Source organism: Papio anubis, chromosome 1 (genome assembly GCF_008728515.1).
Source record: "Papio anubis isolate 15944 chromosome 1, Panubis1.0, whole genome shotgun sequence".
In the NCBI taxonomy this organism is placed as follows: Eukaryota; Metazoa; Chordata; class Mammalia; order Primates; family Cercopithecidae; genus Papio; species Papio anubis.
The window spans coordinates 121650531-121676660 of NC_044976.1; the positions used below are offsets into that span (position 1 = coordinate 121650531).

Consider the following 26130-nt stretch of genomic DNA (forward strand, 5'->3'; position numbering starts at 1 on the left):
AGTGGCCGGATCTCAGCTCACTGCAAGCTCCGCCTCCCGGGTTCACGCCATTCTCCTGCCTCAGCCTCCAGAGTAGCTGGGACTACAGGCGCCCGCCACCTCGCCCGGCTAGTTTTTTGTAATTTTTTAGTAGAGACGGGGTTTCACCGTGTTAGCCAGGATGGTCTCGATCTCCTGACCTCGTGATCCGCCCGTCTCGGCCTCCCAAAGTGCTGGGATTACAGGCTTGAGCCACCGTGCCCGGCCAACTTGCTTTGTTATAAATTAGAATAAACCAGAGGGAGATGTGCCAAGTAAACATTTGAATGACTGTTTAGAATATGGTTTTCTTAATTAGCAGTCATGGGGAAAACATGCATTTTTAATTTGGAAAAAAACCTGACAGTTAACATGGTTCTGTTTACCTTGATTAGTGAAGTAATTTGCTGCAGTGTTGTCAGAGGAGCAGAATCATTTGGGTCTCAAAATAGACTGAAAACTTAACTCCCAAAACCATATTTAACAAACAGAATTGGTTATTAGAGATTTATAGGCAAAAATATCAGTTTGGAAATTAACCTTGGCTACTGGCCACCTTAGCTAGATTTTCTCCACAGGTCTGATACTGAACACTTCTCAGATTGGAGAATATTCTGGGCTGTTGGGGATGACAGAGAAATGTGAGGGGGAGTAGCCTAGGTAAGGGGGATGATGAAATTGTTCTATCTGCTGTCAAATAATTGTTTCCTGTTTGCAATGTTTTTATTTTTTCTGAGTCCCTTTGGGAACCAGGTGCTAACAAGAAGCTGTTATGTGTGGGATTTCGGAGCCTTACTTTAATTATAGAGGAACCAAGTATCATTTTAGATGTCTTTTATTTATGTTCTCGGTGCATATGTTGACTTTAATCCCTCTTTCCCCACACCCTGCCCATTAAGGGGGAGGAGGTTAACTCTGCAGATGATATTCAGGCCCAACCAGCTCATTCTCTGGGGTAGCTACTGACGAAAGGCAGAGAACGTCCATCTAACATGTCCTTCTGAGTATACAGTCACCACTTTTTGGGGGGAATTCTTTAGCAGATCTTATTGTTCTTTCTGCAGAAGCTATCATTCCTACCTCCCCAACCCCCAAAATCTCTAATATAGGCCAAGTCATTTTTTATGATGGGTCTCTGAGACAGGGGAGTTTGTTAGAGGAGAGGCTGGGGTAGAGAGGGAGAGAATGGAGGTATCTGAAAAAAAGTAAGAAAAAGGCATTCATTTTTATTTACTCAGAACAGTCCTCTTGGCATCCCAGATAAGGGAAATAGGATTTGATCTCCAATTGTATCGCTATGGAGAGAATGGCAGGTGAGGATGCTTTGAAGTAATTAGAAATTAAATATTGAATACATTAATGGCAATACCATTTCATGATTTTGTATGTCTTTCTGGATTAGTCATGGAAGTTGGGGAAATATTGCTTAGATCTTCTGGGTTAGAGGATTCCAACTGGCTTATTGGCAAGGTTGGATTATTAAGAATCAAATAGCAGACAAAAATGGCAGGGCATGGTGGCTCACGCCTGTAATCCCAGTACTTTGGGAGGCTGAGGCGGGTAGATCACTTGAGGTCAGGAGTTCAAGACCAGCCTGGCCAACATGGCAAAACCACGTCTCTACCAAAAATACAAAAATTAGTTGGGCATGATGGCACATGCCTGTAGTCCCAGCTACTCTGGAGCTGAAACAGCAGAACTGCTTGAACCCAGAAGGTGGAATTTACAGTGAGCTGAGATTGTGCCACTGCACTCCAGCCTGGGCAATAAGCGAGACTGTGTCTCAAAAAAAAAAAGAAAAGAAAAGAAAAAGGAAAAACAGAGAAATGGATCAGAGTTGGTGCTTGAGCACGAGAAACTTCAAGCTTAGGATGGTTGTCTACTTTAAAATAAAGCTGCTGGCCGAGCGTGGTGGCTCATGCCTGTAATCCCAGCACTTTGGGAGGCCAAGGCGGGTGGATCACGAGGTCAGGAGATCAGGACCATCTTGGCTAACACGGTGAAACCCCAGCTCTACTAAAAATACAAAAGATTAGCTGGGCGCAGTGGCAGGCACCTGTAGTCCCAGCTACTTGGGAGGCTGAGGCAGGAGAGTGGCGTGAAACCAGGAGGCAGAGCTTGCAGTGAGCCGAGATCACCCCACTGCAACAGATCACCTGGGCAACAGAGCGAGACTCTGTCTCAAAATAAATAAATAAATAAATAAATAGAATAAAATAAAATAAAGCTGCTGGCTGGGCACAGTGGCTCATGCCTGTAATCCCAGCACTTTAGGAGGCCGAGGCGGGAGGATCACTTGAGGCCAGGCCAACATGGCAAAACCCAGTCTCTACTCAAAATACAAAAATTAGCTGGGGGTGGTGGTGCATCATCATACTGGTGAGAAAAGAAAAAAAAAAAAAAAAAGAGGCCGGGCACGGTGGCTCACAAAAAAAAAGAAAGAAAGAAAAAAAAAGAAATATCAGTTTGAGAAATTATGATGATTATTATTATTTTATTTTTGGAGACAGAGTCTCTCTCTGTTGCCCAGGCTGGAGTGCAATGGCATGATCTTGGCTTATTGCAACCTCCATCTCCCAGGTTCAAGCGATTCTTCTGCCTCAGCCTCCTGAGTAGCTGGGATTACAGGTGCGCACCACCACGTCTGGCTAATTTTTGTATTTTTAGTAGAGATGGGGTTTGACCACATTGGCCAGGCTGGTCTCGAACTCCTGACCTCGTGATCTGCCCTCCTCGGCTTCCCAAAGTGCTGGGATTACAGGTGTGAGCCACCGTGCCCAGCCTCTTTTTCTTTTTCTCACCAGTATGATGATGACCATTTTAAGAAAGCTTGTGTGGCTCTCTCCTATCATTACAGACCTCCAGAGTTTGCTGGAAAATTTGAGGCACTTACTGAACTCTTCCTGAAAGTTTCATGTGGAGTGGGAATCAGTTTTTGTCCTAATTTATTAGAGAAGGCTTCCTCTTCTCTACTCCTTGTGCAGACCCATCTCTGGATGGCTAGAAAAGGAGCTTCAGAATGGACTATATGTCATGACCACCTGTATGCACTCTAGGCTCTCATCTGTCTCTATTTTATGTGGTGACTATGTCCCCCTTCTAAGTAGTACTCTTATTTCCTATGCCTTTTTTTTTTTTTTTTTTTTTTTTTAGTCTCTGATGCTGCCCTTTGTAAATTTTTATTTTATTTTTTAGCCTCTTTAGTATTAGGGGGTGAGGTGACATTCCTAGACTCTACAGTAGCAGTTTGGCATGTTAGTGGCAGGAAATTGTGATTCCCTATACCCCCCTCCCCCTACCTTTTCTGCTTTAGTGATTCTATTGTTCCTCTCTCATTGAGGCTTTCCCAGGCACCCGAATTTAGTTAGTAGGTCATTTCTAATCTTTGGGGCTTGTCTTTTCTCTCTCCATTCCCCTCCTTCTCTACCCCATATTTTTTGTTTATTCTGAGGTGGTTTGTTTCTGAAAGTTAATCTAGGTCACCTTCTATATCCTGTGCTTCCTAGTTGGCTTTAGACATCTTGTTATAGCAACAATGATGGTAGCAGCTCTGTCCCTGGCTTTGCCCCATGTGCTGTCCTTCTGTCAAGACCATTTGTGTGTGTACTGGAGCAGGTGTTTGTTGGGGGGATGCGCCCAGACTATTCTCACAATGTCCTCAGTTTTTCAGGTTGTCTGACAGCTTTATGTACAGCATATTTTTAGAAAAACTTAAATATACTTCTTTATTTAGAATAGGGTTTTATTCTGATGAGCAAGTTTGTGTGTATATGTGTGTATGAGCATTTGTATGTATATATACTTATACAGATCTATATTATATATACAGTTTTTGTACTATCATTTAAAATAAAAATATTTCTCAATAAAATGTCAGAGCTGACCATTTCAGGGTGCCATTGAATTTGTTTTCATCTCCTGGGCAAAAATTTGTAGCTATTCTCTGATCACAGGTGAACCACAGAGCTCATTTTCCCTGTCCAACTGAGCTAATTGAAGGGGGAGGAGTATAGATCTACTAACCCATGCATGCCCACTGCCTTTTCCTTATCCACCTCTCTCAGCGTGGTATTCTTGACAGGCAGAGCAAGTTGAGGTAAGAAATGAAATGAGAATTAGGAGAGCTTTTGACTGACTTGTTAAATGTACATTTTCCTTCTTTCTCTCATCCCCCACTCCCTTCCCTAAAAGCAAACAACTAAGGGAGGAGAAAAGTAGCTGAAGAAAATGATTATGTGCCTTGTGTGGGAGTAAAGACAATGCTGAGATGTATGGGGAAAAACATCAGACTCAGGAGTGCTTGGAAAGAGTAGATTTACTTTGCCAGCTTCTCAGCTTTTCTTGGTTAATAGGGTGCTTGCTGCTATCTTAGTCCAAAATCAGCACACATTTATATTTAAAAATAGGAGGGTCAGTCTGGTAGTAGCACAATCCCCATTGATAGCCAGGGGTGAACAAACCAATTTGACTAGCAAGATGGGTGTCCCATCTAGTGTACAGAGTTCTGAAAAGCTGTTTTGTTGGCAAGAAGGATACCTTTCTTTATAAAATTAGCTTTGAGCCTGTCCAAAGTTAAGGACATATAAGCATCTGTGTTCAGTGACTGGAATCTTCAGCAAGTTCTCAAAGTCAATATTTAGGAAATTGGTCACCTACCATGTACTAGGGTACATGCAGATAATTTCTTTTTGGTAAATACATACAGTCAGCAAATCCTGTGCACATATTCAACTAATAGAAGGTAATTCTGGCAGGCACTTAAGCAATATATATAGTCTTGGCTGTGCTGATGGAAAAAAAGGCAGGAACTTGAGGAGCCTTAAGAACCAAAGAACTAAAAATCTTGTTGAATTAAATCCTGGTGAGAGAAATTATCAAGATGGGAAAGTTGAGGGGAACTGGAGAGATAAGAACCTAGAGTTCTCTGATGGGTGATACTTTTTTTTTTTTTTTTTTTTTTTGAGACAGAGTCTCACGCTGCTGCCCAGGCTGGAGTGCAGTGGCACAATCTCGGCTCACTGCAGCCTCTGCCTCCCAGGTTCAAGTGATTCTCCTGCCTCAGCCTCCCTAGTAACTGGGATTATAGGCATGCACCACTACACCCAGCTAATTTTTGTATGTTTAGTAGAGACGGGATTTCACCATATTGGCCAGGCTGGTCTCAAATTCCTGACCTCAGGTGATCCACCCGCACTGGCCTCCCAAAGTGTTGGGATTACAGGTGTGAGCCACTGTGCCCGGCTGGGTGATACTCTTAAATAATGGGAAAAATCATGAACTAGGGCAACTTTCCTAAGAGTTCCTTCCTCTGTGAAAAAGAACCCTCTACTCCAAGGAGCTCAATAGGTGAAAAATACAGGTGAAGGCTGACGTGGGAGCAATCTAGTGATAACTACAACTATGTAAGGCTTGTGTAAGACATCTGATAGGTAATAGAGTAAGTTAAGACTATAGGAGACTTCTGAACAAAAGTGTGGGGTTGCAGTCTGCTCCTATAACCAGTCCTAAAGTTTAAGGGTAGTGCTGTAAAGGAAAGGAAAGTTTGGGATAGGGCCCAATATTATAAATAATAACAATAGCCACCATGCTTTAAGATTTTGCTACGTGTATGGCAATGTGCTAAGTACTCTGCATATACATATAAACACCCATTTTGCAAGGTGGGTATTATCCTTATCATATAGTTGTAAAAATAAGTTGACTTTGCAGAGTCACACACTTGTAAATATTGTCCTTTTTTTTTTTTTTTTTGAGATAGAGTCTCGCTCTGTCGCCCAGGCTGGAGTGCAGTGGCGCAATCTCAGCTCACTGCAAGCTCCACCTCCCGGGTTCACGCCATTCTCCTGCCTCAGCCTCCCAAATAGCTGGGACTACAGGTGCCCAACACCACACCTGGCTAAATTTTTCTATTTTTAGTACAGACCGGGTTTCACTGTTAGCCAGGATGGTCTCGATCACCTGACCTCGTGATCTGCCTGTCTCGGCCTCCCAAAGTGCTGGCATTACAGGCGTGAGCCACCACACCCGGCCTTTTTTTTCTTTTTAAAGACAGGGTCTCACTCTATTGCCCAGGCTGGAGTGCAATGGCATGATCTTGACTCACTGCAGCCTCGACCTTCGACCTCCAGGGCTCAAGCAATACTCCTGCCTCAGCCTCCCGAGAAGCTAGGACTACAGGTGCGTACCACCATGCCCGGCTAATTTTTGTATTTTTGGTAGAGATAGGGTTTTGCCATGTTGTCCAGACTGGTCTTGAACTCCTGAGCTCAAGGGACCCACCTGCCTTACCTTCCCAAACTGTTGGGATTATAGGCGTGAGCCATGGCACCCAGGCTAAAATTGTTCTTTCTAAAACTACAATTTCTGCATTGAGTTAATTAGTGTACTTTCCTCTGTGGTTTCCCTTTTGTCAGAATGCTATTTTATTCACTAGCCTTGGGCAGCTTAATTCATCTCAGATTTGCATTTAAGAAACTGAGGGCTAGGCACAGTGGCTCAGGCTTGTAATCCCAGCACTTTGGGAGGCCGAGGCGGGCAGATCACGAGGTCAGGAGATTAAGACCATCCTGGCTAACATGGTGAAAACCCGTCTCTACTAAAAATATAAAAATTAACCGGGCATGGTGGCAGGCGCCTGTAGTCCCAGCTACTCAAGAGGCTGAGGCAGGAGGCAGAGCTTGCAGTGAGCCAAGATTGCGCCACTGCACTCCAGCCTGGGTGACAGAGCGAGACTCCGTCTCAAAAAAAAAAAAAAGCAGCTGCCAAACTGGGGCGGATCACCTGAGGTTGGGAGTTCGAGACCAGCCTGGCCAACATGGTGAAACCCCGTCTCTACTGAAAATACAAAAATCAGCCGGGCATGGTGGCACATCCCTGTAATCCCAGCTACTCGGGAGGCTGAGGCAGGAGAATTGCTTGAACCCGGGAGGCGGAGATGGCGCCACTGCACTCCAGCCTGGGCAACAGAGCAAGACTCTGTCTCAAAGAAAAAAAAAGAATGAAAGAAACTGAGAAGAAAAATATGATCCAAGCAGCATTTCCTATAAGCTCCCCATAGTAAATTTTGCTTCAAAACTAATTTGGGGGTATCTGCATAGAGTTTCTGGCCAGCAATAATTGAGCAAGAAGAGTAAAAGATAATCTCTCTTGTGGGGAATGAATAGGGTCTTCATCTCTAGGTATACTGGATGTTTTCTTTCTTTCCTTCCAGATTACACTCCTCTATTCTGTAGGCTGTTCTCTGTCCTGGGAGACTGACCTATATGAACATCAATGGGCTTCCTGTGCTTTGGCATCCAGTTGGATTCAGCCAATAGGGAGCCCTGACAGGAGACTGGGGAAAGAGAAAAGACTTAAGTCAATGTATTGACATCTGCCAGGTGCAGTGGTTCACTCCTGTAATCTCAGCTACTCGGGAAGCTGAGGCATGAAAATCACTTGAACCTGGGAGGCAGAAGTTTTGGTGAGCTGAGATCACACCACTGCACTCCAGCCTGCGACTCTATCTCAAAAAAAAAAAAAAAAAAAAAGTCACTGCTTCTCTCAAGGCACTCTCCCCCTCCAGGACCTAGAAACCAATAACTCCTTTTATCTTTTTAGGCCTAATACAGTTATTAGCCTCCAGTTACTGACCTATCTATCCCTTGCCCATATCTTTAAAAACAGCCCTTCATTATTTTGAGAATGTTGTTTCCTGTTGAGACCCTGTCCGATACACCTGGTAAAGGTAGGTGATCTTTTAGATTTATAGGCTTCATATTTTATCCATGTACTTGAACCTTACTCTCATACATATAACCTTATATTCTTATGAGCCAACAGTTCTGAAAGGTCAACTGCTGGATTAAGTAGCAGAGAGTGACACATACCTGTGTGGTTCTCATGGATGGGACAGTGACATCAAGGAGTTAAAAACCTGAGAGAGTAATAGCTCAGGCCCTTGTGACTTAGCCCCCAAAGAACCCAAGATGTTGAACAGATTTTCAAGCTCTGTGACTGTGGAACCTTCTGTGTTTCAAGTCCCCAAAGCCTTACACAAACTGATGGACTCTGACTGCTGGGGCCCTGGTTTCTCCATAACCTCCCAGGATGCCTCTGAGAAATCAGCTTAGAAATCCCTGAGGATGATGATTCTATCCTCCTGTTGGCACATTCTAGTTTCCTAAAGACAAAAACTGAGCTAATAGTATGATTAAAAAAAAAAAAAAGTATTAGCAGATTTCTTGAGGTCATATTTATCCTTCTATTGTCAGGGATAGTTTATTTGAATTCATCCTCCTAATTTATTATTCACTTTATCAGGGAGAGGTATCTGTATTAATGAACTGCATATTTGGTGGAAGTCTACTTTCTTTTGGGTAAATAATTTTCTCACAAAGCACTTAATTTAAATATATATATTCATATGGCACTTTACAAATCCCTGTTGCCATATGTTCTTTCCATTCCTTACCAAAAAAACAGCCTCAAAGAGGTTGGTTGAATTGCCAAGGTCACATAGAAAACAACGGGTAGAGACCCAGGACTGTTGCTCTCACTGCAACATGATTACTTCTGTTAGCTCTGAGAGTTCAGTTTAGATACTTTTTTTTTTTTTTTTTTTGAGACGGAGTCTAGCTCTGTCGCCCAGGCTGGAGTGCAGTGGCCAGATCTCAGCTCACTGCAAGCTCCGCCTCCCGGGTTTACGCCATTCTCCTGCCTCAGCCTCCCGAGTAGCTGGGACTACAGGCGCCCGCCACCTCGCCCGGCTAGTTTTTTTGTATTTTTTAGTAGAGACGGGGTTTCACCATGTTAGCCAGGATGGTCTCGATCTCCTGACCTCGTGATCCGCCCGTCTCGGCCTCCCAAAGTGCTGGGATTACAGGCATGAGCCACCGCAGCCAGGCCTAGATACTCTTTGGCTAAAGAAGTCACCATAGTGATAAATACTAATAAATGAACATACTTTATAATGAAACTTAAACGACAACCAGGACTTTAACCTATAAATTACTGCTGCCTGCAAAGAATTACAAGATTAAATTTCCATTGTATGTATCTCTCTTTTAGGTCTATATGTAAACCTTAGGATCATTTACCCTTTTTGTTTGTGACCACCTTCAAGGCAAGAACTATATTTGAGTTTTGTCCCTCAGAGGACTGTGAAAGGCTGCAGCCTTGAAATTTTTCTTTGTCCTTGCTTTAAAATCTCGGTTTGAAGAGGATAATGAAGTCAAGTGACTGGATGCTCTACTCCTTCCTTGCTTGCGCCTCAGTATCCTGAAACCCCAGCACTGGCCCCGAGGCACCTTGGTTTAAGTAAGGCACCCCATACGGGAAAAACTGAGACCTAAAGGACCACTTCAACCTGGTGAAACAAGCACCCCGCAAAAAGAGGTCAGACTCTGGAGGACAACCAAATTTGGCCAGACAAGCTTAACTGAAATGGGAGTAATGTTCAGAGAGCATTAAAAAGAGCCCTGAGGGTAAAATCTATAGATGAAAAGTATAAGGATACAAAGGGAAAGAGATTGCCTAGTGAAAACAGATCGTTGCCGGGCGCGGTGGCTCAAGCCTGTAATCCCAGCACTTTGGGGAGGCGAGGCAGGCGGATCCGCGAGGTCAGGAGATCGAGACCATCCTGGCTGACAGGGTGAAACCCGTCTCTACTAAAAAATCTGGCTTTCTTGAGGCCCGGTGGGCGGGCGCCTGTAGTCCCAGCCTTCTCGGGGAGGCTGAGGCAGGAGAATGGGCAAACCGGGAGGTGGAGCTTGCAGTGGAGGCTGAGATCCAGCCACTGCACTCAGCCTGGGCGACTTAGAGCCAGACTCGTCTCAAAAAAAAAAAAAAAAAAAAAAAAAAATCGCAAAGTTAGGAATAGGAATAGCTTATGCGCTAGTCTGAAGAAATTACTAGATACTCACAAGATACCATGCCGTTGCTTTTAGAAAGCGTTTTCACATTCTAGTACTTGAGCTTCTCAAACCCATTTTTCAGATGAGCAAATGGAGGCTCCGGGCGAAGTTTTGACCAATCATGATCACAAATAATAAAGCGCGGAACTAGAAACAACTTTAGGCTTCTTCCTCAAATTGTTCTCAGCAGTTTCCCGCCAAGGACATTTAGGTAGCAAATGGGAAGGGGACTGGTGAGGCTTCCTTAGCAGCAAGGGTTGGCTCGGCCCCCAGGCGGCGCCAGCGGGAGAATGTGGGGCTCGAACTGGGCGGACATTGCAGCCAAGTGCGGGTGAAAAACCCCATTTGCAAATTCGCATCAGCTCGGCTGGGCACGGTGGCTGACGCCTGTAATCCCATCACTTTGGGAGGCCGAGGCGGGCGGATCACGAGGTCAGGAGTTCAAGACCAGCCTGACCAACATTATGAAACCCCGTCTCTACTAAAAATACAAAAATTAGCCGGACGTGGTGATGCATGCCTGAAATCCCTGCTACTTGGGAGGCTGAGGCAGGAGAAATGCTTGAACCTGGGAGACGGAGGTTGCAGTGAGCCGAGATCAGGCCTCTGCACTCCAGCCTGGGTGACAGAACAAGACCCTGTCTCCAAAAATAAAAATAAAAATTCGCACCAGCTGCCGCCTGCGTTAGGCCTTAAGCGTCGTTAGCGCGAGGGTGGTGGGCGGGGCAGGTGGTCCTGTTCGTCCCTCTCATTGGTGTCGGGGATAATGGATAGATATCCGCAGCCAGTCCCAACCGGAGCAAAGGGAGCATCACAACAGCCACACGCTACCTGGTCCTGAGCGCGCGGAGCTCGAGCGCGGCAGCGGCTTCTTGGGGGGTGGCTAAGCGTGCGTGTGACGCCGCGCGCGCTCTCGTCGGCGGTCCAGCTCTCCGCGGGGTCCTCGCCTTAGGGAAGAGCTGGGGGCAGACCCTTGCCTCCGACAGGACTGAATCCTTTGCTGTTTTTTTGCAGCCTACCCCTCATGCGACCCCAAATCTTCCAGCCAAATTCTCCTCAGGACAAGATTTTCTGATGTGGAACTTCAAGTAACGTACGCTGTAGCTTCATTTTATTTCTCAAAAAATTCCCTCCGCCGCCCCATCCCATAGACTAGGCCTTTAAGAAAATCCCTCTTACCTCGATCCAGAAACGAGCTCCGAGGGCCTTCCCCAGCCCCAACTAAACTTTACGGGGTCTCCCGGGCCCTGGCTCACCTTGACACCATTAGTTCGCTCGTCTCCTTTAGGAAACCTTTCCAGACTCCCCCCGCGGCGAGACCGCAGCCATCCCCTTTCCCGGGAGAGCCCAGGGCCCAGATAAAGGCAGAGGGCGAGGGCGCCCAGAGCGAGCCGACAGACTGACGCCCTCCCCTGCCCGAGTAAAGTCAGGCAGCGGCTGCGGACACGGCTGTATTGGGAAGCGGAGGCTCCTACACAGTAGGAGAGGCACGTCCCAGACCCGGGAGGCCCGAGGACTCTGGACACAGCGCGCGCGGCCCGCCCGGGGCCCAGTCTCTGCGGGAGCCCCGAGGGGCGAGTTAAGGCAGCTTGGCTGGAAGGGAGCGGGGAGTGGGAGTCCGCCAGCTCCCCCCGAAATGCTGGCTCACTGAGGGGACGGGCTTCTCACCTCCCATTCCTCTCTCGAGGACAGGGGGAAAGACAGTCAATAAATAAACCCGAGGCGAAAAGGGGCCTCGGGAGACTCTGCGAGTCGGGAAGGCTGGAGGTGCGGGGCGAGGGGGCGGTGAGACGTCCTGAAGAGCGTCCAGCTTGCGGCCGAGAGGACTCGGGCGCCCCCCACGCTGGAGGCTGTGGGCTGCTCCCTTTAAAAGTTGAAACGGCCGCCGTTCGGGACGGCCTGGCGGGAGGAGGGCCCGACGAGGGGAGGCTTCGGGGACAACTGGGGCTTCTCGACGTCCACCCTCTTCAGGGCGCGGCCCCGGTAGCCCTCCGGCCGGCCCGGGTACAGGAGGTGCCTCCCGGGACTCCCGGAGTACCTGGAGGGACCTCCCGAGGGGACTCGAGTGAGCAGGGCAGGGGGGGCCCGGTGGCCGGAGAAAGGTAACCTCCGGCCTCCGCCGACGCCCAGCCGGGGAGCGGGGGCGGAGAGCGCGGGCCGGGCGGGGGCAGAGGCGCACCTGCCCTCGGGGGGCACGTCCAGCCTCAGCGGCGGGGCACACTCGTGGGACCTGGGGCTGGGACAGCCCAAGAGGGCGGGGGCGGGCTCCGGCGGGAGCACCCGCGAGGTTAAAGGGGCGGGGGGCTCGGCCCCCTTTCTGGGCGGCTGCGGGCCGTGCAGGTAGCGCAGCAGTTCCTCCAGGGTGGTGACTTCCACGGCCTGCCCGGGACAGCCGGGCGGCGGCGGCCTCACCAGCACTCGGGGCGCAGGCCCGCCCGCCGCGTGCCCGCCCCGTGAGCGGCCCGGGCCCTCCTTGGCGTTGTTCCTGTTCTGGTTCCACTCCCAGGGGTCCCCGGCGGCGCGGAGGTGCTTGACCGGCAGCTCCGGCGTGGACTCGGGGGTGGGCAGGCAGGTCAGCTCCGGCGGGGGCACGCCCTCCGGAGGCGGCAGGAAGGTGGTGTAGAGCTGCGGCGTCTGCACCGCGTCCCCGTCCTTGGAGGGCGGCGGGGGCTCTGGGCCCCCACCGTGGAGCCGGGCCAAACTGCGGAGGGAGAGAGGGCGCGGGAGCCCCGGAGTCTCGATGTCCTTGCCCCGACGTCGGTGGGCGCGGCGACAAGCACAGGAGACCAGGAGGCCAGAGACTGAGGCGCCCAGGGCAAAAGCTGCGGCCACACTGGCCAGGAGGAGTGGGATGGGGACGGAGCGGGAGGCCGAGGCTGGGGGCAGGTCCCGCCGCACGCCTGCCGACCGAGAGGGAGGAGGGAGGCTCAGCCAAGGGGAGGCGGTGCGGGGCACCTAGGCCCAGAGGCGCCGCCGGCAGTTCCCAGGCCTGACATCATCGTCCCTCCCGCTGCTACTCAGCCTCACTCCCACAGCCTTCGCCATCCTCAGGATTCACCTCCCCTGACCCCTCAGCATACAGCCCACGCACTACCCCTCACACTCAGGCCAGAGCTTGGGCCTGGGGATTCCCCATCCCACTTCTGGCCTCTGTAGCCATGCCAAGAGCAACTGCCAACAACTGCTCGTGCAGGAGGACTTGGGGCTGGGATGCCCAATTCTGGGGAGGGGAGGCTCCAAACAGGCGTTAGTGAGCACCAAACACCAGTCAGTGAGGGGCTTAGAACGCTCCGAGAATCAGCAGCCCCACACTTCACTCCTGTCCCTCCCAGGTAGCCCTCTTACCCCGAGTGTGAGCTCCAAGAGTGGAAGACTGGGGCCGGGGGTGGGCATCACTGGGGGGACTGGGGGTCCCAGGGGAAGGGCCAGGACCCGGAAGCACTGGTGGCAGAGACCAGGTCAGAGCCAGTGAGGCTCCTAATCTCTACCCCTGACACCCTTCCAGGGGTCCTTCCTCCCTCCTGTGGAACGCCAGCCTCTAGTTTCTTCTGGGCCTGGGGGAGGGCTCATCATGCAGGACATTGATTTATTTGTTCAAAAAGTACCCTACTGTGTGCCGAGTACTGAGCTACATGCTGGGTATCTGGAGGATGCCGACCCTTTTCCGATACTCCCAGGGTATTCAGAATGCTGCTCTGCTGCTACCACAGGACATACACTCAGGTATGTGGGCTGAGCAAGGGAAGGTGAAGTTGGGACAAGAGGACTCACCATAAGCAGAATCCCCAGGGCCAGACTGACTCCCAGTAGCTCCGTCTATGAAGAAGGGAGAGGGTGAAGATGGGGGGAAGGAGAAGCTTCATGAAGAACTGATGGGGTGACTGTGCCACAGAAGGAGAGAAGGACAAAAGCCCAAGCCTGGGATGGTGTCTGTGGCCATCATGGCCATGTGCAGCTTTGGCGGCAACCGCAGCCGCCTCTTCTGTTTACCTTGGCAGTCACCATGCTCCATGGATTCCTGGTTCCCAGCCTGATCCACATCGGTCCTAGGAGGAAAACGAAGTGGCTCTAGAATTCTGCACCTTGTCCCTATCTCCCACTCTGGCCCTCAGCTCTTAGTGGTGGGGAATTTTATGCTCAGGAAGCCCAAGGACCTGTCACTTACCCACCAGGTTCCCTGATATCCACACAGCCCCTGGAGCTATGCCATCCACAGTATGGGTCCTGAGAAGCCAAGCAGCTCCTAGGGAAAACAGGTGTGTGAGGCTGGATCCCCTTCTACTCCAGTCACTTTCCATTCTGCTGCCTCTTCCCACCCTGGCTTACAGGAGTCTCTCAGCCTCATTCTCTCCTGTCCACCTCAGTCTCTCCACACCCTGGTTGCTGCCCACCTTCAGAATGCTTGAGGTACCTACGCACCCCGCAGCCATCCCCTGTGTTTCTCTGCCACCCCAAAGACCTTCGTTTCTGTGCTCTTGCTGGCCCGGGGAGCTTGCCCACACAGGGCCTGGCCTCAGGCCCCTCTCACCTCTGACAGGCCCCATGCCGGGCACACCGGCTGAGAGGGAGGTAGACAATACAGCCAGAAAAAGCCACAAAGAGCCTGTGACCCTCAGTGTCCAGCTCCAGCCCTATGATCCGTCGTGCTGTTTGGGCTGCCCGCTTCCCACTGCACCTAGGGTGAGGCCAAAAGGAACCAGAGATGGACAGATGAGGCTACCTTTTCCCTGCGTGAGTGGAAGAACAGAAAGGGGGGAGGCGCACAAGCAACTGAGCATAACCCATGGAGCTGCCCTGCCCTACCACACTGTCCAGTCTTCTCGCCAAGCCTCTCTAACCCAGAGCTCCCACCCTGCAAAAGCCAATGTTTTTGATGTTTCCAACCTATTCCCACATCTGCTGCTGCTACTCCCATCCCATCCCTGCTCTGCAGGGAGCCTCCCCTCCAAAGGCCTCACCGGGCAGGGCTGTAGGCATCAATCTCTTCCAGGAGGATGGGCTCAGGTCCCCCGGATCGCCCACCTGGGGGCAGCACCTTCAGCACTGTCCCATCGTTGGAGCCAAGGAACATGACTGTGATGTTACTGTGGGGACCAGCCATGCCATCCACAGCTACTTGGGTCAATAGGGCCCTGGAGGAAAGGGCCTCAGGTCAGGGAACCTGTCTAGTGGAAGCCTGAGCATTTCAGGGAGAGCCCAGCTGTCCTGGTAGCTGTGCCTGTGCCCTTCCCCCAGGTCCCAGGGTTCCCTTCTTAGCTCTCTCCCTTCTACTTTCACAAGTTCTTCCTCCCACCAATGCGGTTCACCTTATTGGGTCAAAGAAAGAGGAGGGTGGCTGAGAATGGGGTCAGTGGTCAGTGTTTTTCAGCACCATACCTGCTAGTGAGAGTGAGTAGAGGCTGATGGGTGGCAGGCGGTACAGCGGGGTCCAGCAGCGGGTGAGCCTTGATGAAGGTCAGGACATCATCAGGGAGGTCTCGAGAAGAGGAGAACAAGGCAGCTCCCCCTATTCCTGCACAGGATCCTGGTCTGGTGGGTGAATGGGAAGGGGCTGCCTTGGGACTGGGAGCTGGAGCTCAGTTAAGCTCTGTGCCCCCTACTGCTCCCAAACCTGACTGGAAAGCCTTGCTTCCCCTCCACACAGACACTCACAGCACTGCTCCCTTCCCTGCCGCAGCTCTTCGGCCCCGCTGCCACCCCACTATAGCTCCCCACCCTGAGGCCTTAAGACATCTCACTCACTCCTCACAATCCCATCTTGGGGGCAGACGCTGCTTGCTTATGCCCCCACAAAAGCCATTTTCCATCCTGGGTACCTGGGTGAGGGGACCCTGTCCTCAGACACAGGAGTCCAGGCCCCATCCAGACTCCTCTGCTCCTTGAACTTGCCCTCAAATCCACGCTCAATCTCATCCAGGTAGAAGGCGCAGACGGCAGAGCCAGGGATGCTGGAGGAGCCAGAAAAGATGCAGGATAGGTGTTGAAAGGAACTGCACAACTTCCCCCAGGAAGAAGTGGTGGCACCTTCACACCACGTTAGGAGGTAGAGACTGAGGCAGTGAGGCAGCCACTGGGTGCCACACTAGGAGAAAAAATGGTGGGCGACACAGCAAACTGGCTTTGCTCAGAGGTTCCCTTAACTGCCCCCATCAGTAGGCTGTGAAAGGGGAGTTTGGAGGCTGATGAGGCAGGGGACAGATTGGGTCACACTAGTCAGCCTAGTACCAACCTATTGGTCTGGGTGGTGAAGACCCCAAAGAGAGCAGAGCGGCCATGCAGGTTCACAGGCCCAGTCAAGGCCTGTAAAACATCAAAATAGAAAGTAGAGTCCCCAGGGACAGAGCAGTTGAGCCGCAGCTTCAGGAAGGATGTCCAGTGGCGGTCCAAGGCCCGAGGCGAGCCGCCCATGTCACGTTTACATACTCGGGCTACGCGGGAGAACTGCACCTAGGGGAGAAGAGTGGAGTAGACAATGGTGAGACAGACCCACAGGGCCAGCTGCGTGCAAGGAGTGTGGTGAGTTAAGAGCACCAAGGGGCCGGGCGCAGTGGCTCACGCCTGTAATCCCAACACTTTGGGAGACTGAGGCGGGTGGATCACGAGGTCAGGAGATCGAGACCATCCTGGCTAACACAGTGAAACCCCATCTCTACTAAAAATACAAAAAAATTAGCCAGGCGTGGTGGCGGGCGCCTGTAGTCCCAGCTACTTGGGAGGCTGAGGCAGGAGAATGGCGTGAATCCAGGAGGCGGAGCTTGCAGTGAGCTGAGATCAAGCCACTGCACTCCAGCCTGGGCGACAGAGCGAGACTCCATCTCAAAAAAAAAAAAAAAAGAGCACCAAGGGAGCAATATGAGGGGCACAGTGAATGATGGGTGTGGCATGGTAGGACAATTTGAGTCAAGGGTGAGGGACAAGCAGGATGTGGGGGCAGATGGCTCAGGGCTATTCCAAGTTGAGGGGTGAGAGTCCAGGGAATTGCTTGTGGAGATTATGGTCAGGAGCTCTCTTCCCACTCAGACTGGCTCCTCAGGATCCAGCAGAACCCTCCAGCTACCCACCCTGATGCCCACCTCCTTACCCTCCCCAGCCGAGCATCCTCCACAGAGACCTCGCGGAAGAAGAAGTAGACATGGTCTCCATGCTCCAAGGCATGGACAAAGTGTGGCTCTAAGATGGGGAATGACAGGAAAGGGTATAGAAGAGTATCTGTACCTGCTCAGAAGCTCCTGGCCCCACATCGCTCTCCCCATTGCATACGTACACATTACCACACCATCTGCCTGCTCCCCACCACAGTCCTCCCTCCCAGGAACAGTCTCCTTTCCCCAGGCCCGCCCTGACCTCGGAGCCACTTGGAGTCGTACTTGGCGGAGCGGAGTGGGGGCTGGGGCCCAAGGCTTCTGTAAACTACAGCATCACTGGCCTGGAAATCCGCAGCTGTGGCTGAGTACAGGCTGCCCTCTGGAGGGATGGATGGAGTGGGGTCAAGGGAGGGCTTAGCGATCTGTATCCTGCCTCTTCTTGGGCCTCCCACACCCCTACCTAGGCCTGGCCCTGGTCCCTACCTCAACCCTCCACTCAGGGGAATGAGGGAAAGACCCACTGGGAGAGGAGCTGAGGCAGGAGCTCCCTCCAGCCACATGCTTTGTTCTCACATGCCCGGCTGCACACCTGCAAAGACGGCCACGTTGGACTGGGTGGCATCAAAGGGGCATCGAGCCTGTCCACTCAGTTCCTCACCCTCCTGCTGCAGCGAAGTTATCTGGGGACAGAGGGAGCAGATGCCTAGAACCTTCAGGGTCTTGGAGTCTGGCTCCACAGCCTATTCCCTCCTGTCCCATTGCCTCCTCCCCAGCCCCTCTGGACCCTTGAATTCTGGGCACTCCCATTCCCCTACCCCAGTTCCTGGTCCTTTCCCATCAAACCAATTGCCCATCTTGGGGTCCCCCCAACTCCCATCCTAACCCCCACCCTGTCTTTTGTACCCCATAGCTGCGGCACACAGGACTGAACGAGTTCGTTCCACAGGCAAGGAGCGTCTGGGAGTCCCAGGGAACAAGAACACGAATATAGTTGTAGCACTCGTCCTAGAGAACCCAAAATTCTAGGTCAGTGACAGAGGGTCCTGGGACTGAGACCAGGAGGTAATAGAAAGGTGGGCTTACAGGGTGGGCGTGGTGGCTCACGCCTGTAATCCTAGCACTTTGGGAGGCCAAGGTGGGCAGATTGCCTGAGCTCAGGAGTTCAAGACCAGCCTGGGCAACATGGTGAAACCTCGTTTCTACTAAAATACAAAAAATTAGCCAGGCGTGGCAATGTGCGCCTGTAATCCCAGCTACTTGGGAGGCTGAGGCAGGAGAATCACTTGAACCATGGAGGCGGAGGTTGCAGTGAGCCAAGATCAAGATCGTGCCATTGCACTCCAGCCTGGGTGGCAGACTGAGACTCCGTCTCCAAAAAAAAAAAAAGAAAGAAAGGTGGGCTGCTCCTCTTGAGCGCAACAGAGCAATGCGAGATAAAGTCCCAAGTAAGCTGTTTGCTGGCCCTCTGGCCTTAGGCAAATCCTTTGGCCTCTCTGAGGAGCCTCACTTTTCTTTTCTGTGAGGCATGAAAGAGAAACTGAAAATCGGGAATTCTCTTTCCTTTCTATTTTCTCCTGTGGCCTGGGATGGAAAAAGTGTGAAGGAAATTCGGCATAGTAGAGGACCAGTTGGACAGGGACTAGGGGCAGAGTAATCCTCTCCTTCCCTCCACATTCTCATCTCACTCCTTACCGTCAGCTTTCCCCGTACAGCACAGTTCTCCACATCTTGGCTTCTCCATGTTAGATACTAAAGGGAGAAGTTGAAGAGGGAAAATCAGGGGGCAACTGGGTTCCCTCCTCACATTATGGTTCCTTTTGGATTCTTCTTCCCACCCACCTGACCCCCATTAGACCTTTCCCAGCCTCATCTCCATGTCTGCACCTCTTCCCACACAGCCCCTCACCTTGTTGGGCACCAGCCCCTCCCCTTCTTCTTGGGCTTGAAGATCGAAGGAGAAAACGTGATCCCTGAAGGGGTAGGTAAGGAGGGATCAGAGCCTAGTCAAGGCACCCCAGCTGATCTCCTTAGCCCCCACCTTACCCACAGTCAGCTCTTCAGGGACAAACAGTGCAGACCTTCTGTCCCTCCCCTCCCCACTTCCTCCATGCCTTGGCATTTGTGCTCTGGGTCCAAGCATGTCCACGCCCCGTGGCTTGTGCACCTGCATGTGTCCCCTGCAAGATGCTGCAGTGGCCATGCAGGTCCCATGTCTGCCCAGGAGCATGCATGTCTGCCCCACAACTGTGCCACGGCCAGTTTACCGGGCAGCCACTAGCAAGGTCCGGTTCAAGGTCAGGAATCTCTGAAAGTCCAGCCCAAGTTCTGCAGCCACAGCATCATCCTCCAGGCCCCGAAACCAGGATAATGGGGAAGAACCTAGAGGACACAGAGAGGTAGGGTGCTGAGGGCCAGCCAGGATACCACAAACTTCCCCAACACCCTCTCCAACCAGATGAAACCCAGCAGCGGACACAGTGGATGTGTGAGGTTAGAGTGCCCAAAAGCTATTCTTAATACCAATAACACTGAGTACTTAACCTCTGCCAAACACAGTGTTAGCACTTCACACGCATTGTCTCATTTAATACATGGTCTATGAGGTAGCTTTGGCCCCATTTTACAGATGAGGAGCCTGAGGCTAGAAGTCATTTAGGAATTTGCTCATTTAGCTGGGAAGTGGCAATATCAGGATTCAGATCCAGGTCTGTCTGCCTCCAGAGTTGAGCCTAGTCCCTTCTTGGAACTGCCTTTTGGCTAGCAATTTCCTTTCACTCTCACCTTGTGCACTGTCCCACTGGAGCATTTATTCACTCCGTTTCCGTTTCTCCCAGCCCTCTGCACCCTCCCCTCAAGGCTCTTCACAGGCCACCTCAGCCCTCCAAGGTTTCTGCCTCCTCTGACCACCTCACCTCCAGCATCCACCTGGCCTGATCATGGTGGAAATCACAGTCATCAGTGGTCAAAGGATAGCCAGAGTTCAGGGATAAATGATTTAACATTTACAATGTGCTTGGCCGGGCGCGGTGGCTCACACCTGTAATCCCAGCACTTTGGGAGGCCAAGGCGGGTGGATCACAAGGTCAGGAGATCGAGACCATCCTGGCTAACACGGTAAAACCCCGTCTCTACCAAAAGTTCAAAAAATTAGCCGGGCATGGTGGCGGGTGCCTATACTCCTAGCTACTTGGCAGGCTGAGGGAGGAGAATGGCATGAACCCAGGAGGCGGAGCTTGCAGGGAGCCGAGATCGCGCTGCTGCACTCCAGCCTGGGCAACAGTGCAAGACTCCATCTCAAAAAAAAAAAAAAAAAATGTGCTTGGAGCTGCTTCTAGTACATAGGAGTGTTTGCTATTCTTATATATCCCTCAACAATTACTCCCAGTAACCCAACTGCAGTTCCTCCATCTTCAAAATTACTCTAAATCCTACGAATATAACAGGAACTGCAAATAGATAAAGGTTCTTCTCAGAAAAAGTGGGTTTATGCTTTCTATCATGGTGGGCTTATTGGTGGTACCAGTGGTAGAGAGGTGGGTAAGAGGTGTTGGGAACCACTGAACTAGTATTAGGCCTTCTCTATGTAGCTAAGAATAACAGCAAACACATATAAAGCATTTATTTGTGCCATACCGTGTTCTCAGCACTTTACATGTATAACCTCATTTAATCCCTAAATAATTCCATGAGGTAGAAGACTGTTTTGTTTTTTGTTTTTTGAGATGGAGCTTCACTCTCATTGCCCAAACTGGAGTGCAATGGTGCAATCTCGGCTCACTGCAACCTCCACCTCCTGGAGTTCAAGCTGTCCTCCTTAACCTCCCAAGTAGCTGGGTTACAGGCGCATGCCACCAAGCCCAGCCTAATTACATATTTACAAAGTAGAAACAGGGTTCCATCATGTTAGCCAGGCGGTCTAACTCCTGACCTCAGGTGTCCGCCCACTTCAACCTCCAGAATCCCACGGTTACTGGCGTGAGCCACCCGTGCCCGGCGGCTTTTTTTTTTTGAAGCGAGGTCTCACTCTGCTCGCCCAGAGCTGGAGTGCGGTGGCGCGTCCTGGCTGCTGCAGCTCGCTCCCGGGTTCCGCCATTCTCCCGCCTCAGCCACTACTCGGTGGCTGGGACTACAGGCGCCATACCCGCACGCCCGGCTTCGGATTTTTGTATTTTTAGTAGAGGCGGGGTTTCACCATGTTAGCCAAGGATGGTCTCGATCTCCTGACCTCGTGATCACGCCTCGGCTCCCAAAATGCTGGGATTACAGGCTTGAGGTACGCCCGGCCCATTTTTGTCCTTTTTTTTTAAAAAGAGATGGGGTAGGGGGTTGGGGGGTGGGAGGACTCTGGCTGTGTTGCCCAGGCTGGACTGCAGTGGCTAATCACAGGCACCATCACAGAGCACTACATCCTGGGCTCAAGTGATCTTCCTGCCTCAGCCTCCTGAGTACCCACCACTGGCTCAGAATACTATTATATTCATTTTACAGCTGAGGAGACTGAGACAAAGAAAGGTTAAGTAACTTAATCAAGGTCATACAGCTAGTGAGCAGCTTAGCAGGGATTCAGACCTGCTAAGGTTTGGTCTAGCTGAGAGTCCACGTTCTTAACGTCCACACGATGCTGCCTGTAAGTGAAGAAACCAGGCCCAGGAATGAGAAGCAGCTGGCAGGAGGTGTCAGCTCACTCTACCTGTTTGCTTCCTTTTGCTGGTCTGGCTGTCAGCTTCCTTGAGGCTGGGAGCCTTCCTGCATCTTGCCTCCCACACAGGGGGTCTCAGTCTCTAATTGTTCACAGAGATGGGGCAAGGTAGGTACTGGGCACTCACCTTGAAGGTCAGAAATCAACAGAGGGAGGGGGTCCTGGGGAAAGGCGGCCTGAGTATGGGAAAGTGAGAGCAGCAGCAGCAGCAGCAGCAAGGGCATGAAGTGGGGGGCACGGGGCATCCTGTGCGGGGCAGCTCAGGCCCCAGGGGGTGCCCCCTCACCCATATGCCGGCCCTGAAAGGGGAGACAGGGAAAAGTGGGGGAGGAGCCAAGTTCCCTCTCCCCTGACGCAAGCCAGCAGGCTCCTCTCCTGGTCTATCCCCAGAAGACCCTGTGGGGTGGGGGAAAAGAACCCTGTCTCCAGCACTGCCCCAGTCCCAGCCAGCTGTCATTGTCACTCAAGGTCCTTCCCTCTCCAACTGGCCCGAACTGGCTGCTGTGAGGCCTGCATGCATGACCCCAGGTAAGGACAGGACACACCCGGCCCCCCCTCAGCCTTCTCACTCAGCTTTTCCTCTTCTCTCCTGACTGGGTCTGGGACATTCAGTAGGTGACACCTCCTGACCCCCCTCTTGCTAACCCCTTCTCAGCTATAATTAGAGACTGAAGCCTTAAAATTATAAATAGTGACTCCTTGGCACTGGGAGGAGGAAGAGGGCACCGTGTCTGACTCCCCCTCCCTCCCAGACACCCCACGGCACTCTGGGAGCAATGCAGGCACTGCGCCTAGCCGGGGGCAGCTGTGTGGCTGCCACTGTCCTTTCGAGAGTTGAGGAAGACAGAGTTGGGGGAAGCAGCCTAGAGGTCACTGTCCTGGTCTAAGCTCATGGTCCGGGGGCCCTTTCCACTGCTAGGGAAGAAACTGAGTAGGGAGGAGAGTTGGTGGGGGGGACTGTCTTCACCAAAAATGAATGTGCATCAAAGCCAGATCAGAGGCTAAATTTAGCTCTGGCTGCAGCTGTCTGCCCGACCACTGTGCCACCCCCTCCAGGCTCTCTAGCCCCCTGCTCCTTCCCTGGCTCCTAAGAACCAGTGCATGTACTTGAGTAGGGAAAAGCAGACCCACCCCCTGTGAGAAACCAGGGGTACAAGGGACTAGTGAAGCAAAATGGCTAAACGTGCCCCTCTTTCCCTTCCTTCCCTCATCCGCTGCCTCTGAAATTAAAATATAAATAATTCAGTGACAGGCAGGTAATTGTAGCCCAAAGTCCAGGAAAAGATGGATATGGTGGAAGAGATGGTGAGACAGGTCTTCCACCCATCAGCCTCCCTCAGCCAAATGACCCTGTCTGGGGCCCACAGTAGGAGGTATATACCAGCTTCCTGCTTTCCCCTAAAATTGAAGTGAGGGGCTTGGTTGGCTCCAAAAATCAGGTCAAGAAGGGTGAGAATCCTCTCTTTTGTGAACAGATAACTATCCTTCACCAATCCTTAGTTGCCCATCCCACCGTGTCCCCTAGAACAGACCCTAAGCTTCCATGCCAAGCACCCTTCCATCTCCCCAGTAATTCTACTCTTGGAGCCAGGACCCAAGTGTCCCCCCACTCCCAATCCAGCATCACTGGTGGGGAGGCTGACGTCAGGTGGGGTCCCAAGAGAGCTGGAGGAGGGAAGAGAGTAGGAACACCTAATGATGACCCCCCCTTCCCCAGGGGCAGAGTAGCAGCTAGCTAACGACCCTCTGGTGTTGAAAGGCTGGGCCTTCCTCCCTCCCCTGACATGTTTCCGGATACTGTTGTTCCCAGGGGAAAAGAAAGGAAGAGAAAGGGACATAGCTTGTCTCTCATCCTCCCCAACCTGCTCTTCCCACCACCCCCCTGCCTCCAAGTTGCCCTGAGCAACTGGTATCTTCACCCTGGAAACAACTTTGGTCTCTGGCAAGTGGGGAGAAGAGCCGGCCCCTCTTCTTGCTCCCTGCTCATGCCTGCTTCCACCCCGTGCCCTCAGGAGCTGCTGCCCTTTCCTTACCTGGGGTGGTGACTCCTTTGGGGGCTTGAGTGGGATAGGAAACCTCTGACCTGATGGAAGACAGGACAAAGGAGGGAAGAGACTGTGTTACACTCCCCTTACCACATCCCTTACAAGTAAATATAAAAATTCAAGAAAAGTCTGCTGAGGCTTGGGTAGGGGAGATGCTGCCTTGAAAATGGGAGGAACCTGATGACACTTCTTAATAGTTTGGTTACAAAGGTGCTGGTAGCTTCATGCCCAGAGATGTAGGGGAAGGGGATGGCCCCTTTCTAGAAACTCCTAGAACTACAGGGCTAGCCTTGGCAAAGGGGGTCACTGGGAGAGTTTGTGGGGCATGGCGACCACTCCCATGTTAAAACCCTCAGAATCCAACAGCCTTCTTAGCAAAAGCGCCTTAGCTAGGGACAATAGAGGCTAATTTGCATCTCATTTACATGCTCTTCATTTCCAGGCAAAATGATCTGATAGCAAGCACTCTCGGCCCTTTCCTTCCTCCCTGAGAGAGCAGGCTGTGCCTCCCTTCCACCCACTCTACACACACACACACACACACACACTCTCTCACACCCCACTTTAGGCTGGATTAGTCCAGCCTCTAAAAACGCTTGGCTGGCCTTTGCATTGGCCCTCTAGACTCAACTATGATACATCTTTAAGAGGGCTTCTTGTAGCTGTTTTTGGGGAGCAGCATCTGGTCAGCTCCTCAACTCCTGGCCTGGAGAAAAGATCACTCTGCCCTGGAAGAATCCGAGCTGCTTCACACCCCCCATCTGAAGCACATGGGAGAGACCTGGCTGATTCTCCCCTTTCCAGATCCTCCCCTTGCTGGGAAGAGGAAACAGCCCTTCTCTCTCCTGGCCCTGAAGCCACCTCTGGGGAGTGGTTGGGGTCATAGCCAGAGGCTAGCAGAGCTGTGGAAGGGATGGAGAAGGGGAGACTGGGCTGGGGACAATAGCAGGAAGCCTTTGGGCTGGTCGCCCGCCCCAGTCCACCTTCCTCAGAGGGAGCAGGGTCGCGCCAAGGAGCCTGTGGAACCGGAGCCTTCCTTTCTCCAAGCCATTTCCCCCACTCTTAGCCCTTAGCCCCACACTCAGCACCTACCCTCCTTCCCACCCAACCCCCAACCAGGACAATCCAGGTGTCTAGAGCCTCGAAAGAGGTGGGCCTAGGGCCAGGGGCTCGACGTGTCTCCCCCTCACTGGATCCGGGGCTCCAAGGAGGGGCCGGTAGCAGAGTCTGGGCCGGGACCGGGTCCCAGAGCCACGTTAGCGGGAGGAGGGGCTGGAGGGGCCTGCAGGCGCAGACGGAGAGAGGATGGGAGCGGGGGTTGGGGAGCGGAGGCGGGTCTCCCAGGCCAGGGAAACAGGGCCAGAGGCTGAGAACCGACGAGGGCGGGCCTGAGGCCGGCGCTGAGTGGGGTCCGTGGGCTTAGGAGGCAGTTGCCAGCTCGGATATCCTCCTTGGGAGACCTCAGTCTAACAAAGCCCCGGGCCGAGCGGGCTGAAGGAAGGAGATAGGCGCTGGGACCGAGGTTGCTCGGGGACCCCATTCGCCGCCTCTTTGCACGAGCCAACCCTTCAGAGGGTGCTCAGATTCCGGCTTGCACAAGGACTGAGGAGCACCCGTGACACAAAGTCCAGAACGATGCGCCCCTCTTCCCATCCCTTCAGGGACGTCAGGAGGGTCTAGTTCTCCGCGGGTCTCGGATACCTAGTTTCCCTGCTGGGAAAGCAAGGGGCCAGATTTTCCACCCTCTCTACGGTGCGCGCCTCAAATAATCCCTTTTCGCGCTTCCCAATCCAGCGGGATGCGACTTGAAGAAAGCCCAGTTGAATGAGGTGCCCAGACTCTGCTCCCACCAGTACAGTTACGGGACTCGGCTACCGTGCCTCCTTCTTCCCTGCACCCCAATTTCGTTGACCCTCTCCGTCAGCCAGGCACACCGGGCGCCGACACCCTCCCTGGTCCCCTGGCGCTTCAGAAGCCTTGGCCCCCGCCGGCCGCGCCCTCCTGCTCCCTCCCCGCCTCCCCGCCTCCCCGCAGCCCCTTCCCTGCCCCGGGTACTTGCTCCAGGATTCGGGTCAGCGAGATGGAGATCGCCGCGGACGGCCAGCGGCCACGCGCTGTGCTGAGTTCGCAATCCGTGGTTGTGCTCAGGCGAGATGCGATGAGCGTCCGAATTGGATGGTGCTCGAATTTGGGGTCCAGGGCGCTGTCGGGAGAGCCCTGGGTCGGAGTCCAGCCGCGGATCCGCGGAGGAAAACAATGCGACCGCCCGGGGCTCTGGGCTCGGCCCCAGCGGCCCCGCCCGCCTCCCAGCCGGGCCCACCTCCTGCCCGCCTTTGGGTTGCGGCGACTAATCCTGCCCTTGGAGGGCGGCTAGACACCGCCTTCTCGTC

At 52.5% G+C, this 26130-nt stretch overlaps 2 protein-coding genes across 11 annotated transcripts in view; one reads left to right on the forward strand and one right to left on the reverse strand.

Annotated features, from left to right (window-relative positions):
* GABPB2 (GA binding protein transcription factor subunit beta 2) overlaps window positions 1–9270 on the forward strand; it is a 70723-nt gene extending 61453 nt beyond the window's left edge. For 2 of the 6 annotated variants that reach the window (XM_031652724.1, XM_031652721.1), the window contains one exon: window positions 7229–7454. In XM_031652724.1, the coding sequence (XP_031508584.1) occupies window positions 7229–7387 (159 nt within the window). In that variant the 3' untranslated portion in view covers window positions 7388–7454. Of the gene's footprint in view, window positions 1–7228; window positions 7460–7683; window positions 7745–9066 lie in introns of those variants that run through there. The other 4 variants (XM_031652722.1, XM_031652726.1, XM_031652723.1 and 1 more) reach the window with 4 other exon arrangements.
* Window positions 9271–11000: 1730 nt separating this feature from the next.
* Window positions 11001–26044, reverse strand: SEMA6C (semaphorin 6C). Of its 5 annotated transcripts, none has more exons than XM_009180636.4 (20): window positions 25800–26044; window positions 23729–23778; window positions 21823–21994; window positions 19261–19375; window positions 18903–18966; window positions 18689–18745; window positions 17900–18001; window positions 17586–17676; window positions 17256–17375; window positions 16993–17081; window positions 16141–16358; window positions 15728–15859; window positions 15288–15440; window positions 14870–15043; window positions 14440–14586; window positions 14077–14154; window positions 13902–13957; window positions 13683–13727; window positions 13257–13352; window positions 11001–12811 (listed from the first exon to the last, which is right to left on the reverse strand). In XM_009180636.4, exons 3-20 carry the CDS (start codon window positions 21938–21940, stop codon window positions 11778–11780), a joined length of 2889 nt encoding a protein of 962 aa, XP_009178900.2. In that variant the 5' UTR covers window positions 21941–21994; window positions 23729–23778; window positions 25800–26044; the 3' UTR covers window positions 11001–11777.
* Between the last annotated feature and the right edge of the window lie 86 nt (window positions 26045–26130).

Coding starts and splice junctions, on each gene's coding strand:
- SEMA6C (XM_009180636.4), bottom strand. CDS start 21,940: ATGCCCCGTGCCCCCCACTTCATGCCCTTGCTGCTGCTGCTGCTGCTG. Junction 17,376..17,585: donor CAACGTGGCCGTCTTTGCAG/GTGTGCAGCCGG, acceptor CCATCCCTCCAG/AGGGCAGCCTGTACTCAGCC. Junction 14,155..14,439: donor CGGCATGGGGCCTGTCAGAG/GTGAGAGGGGCC, acceptor TGTTTTCCCTAG/GAGCTGCTTGGCTTCTCAGG.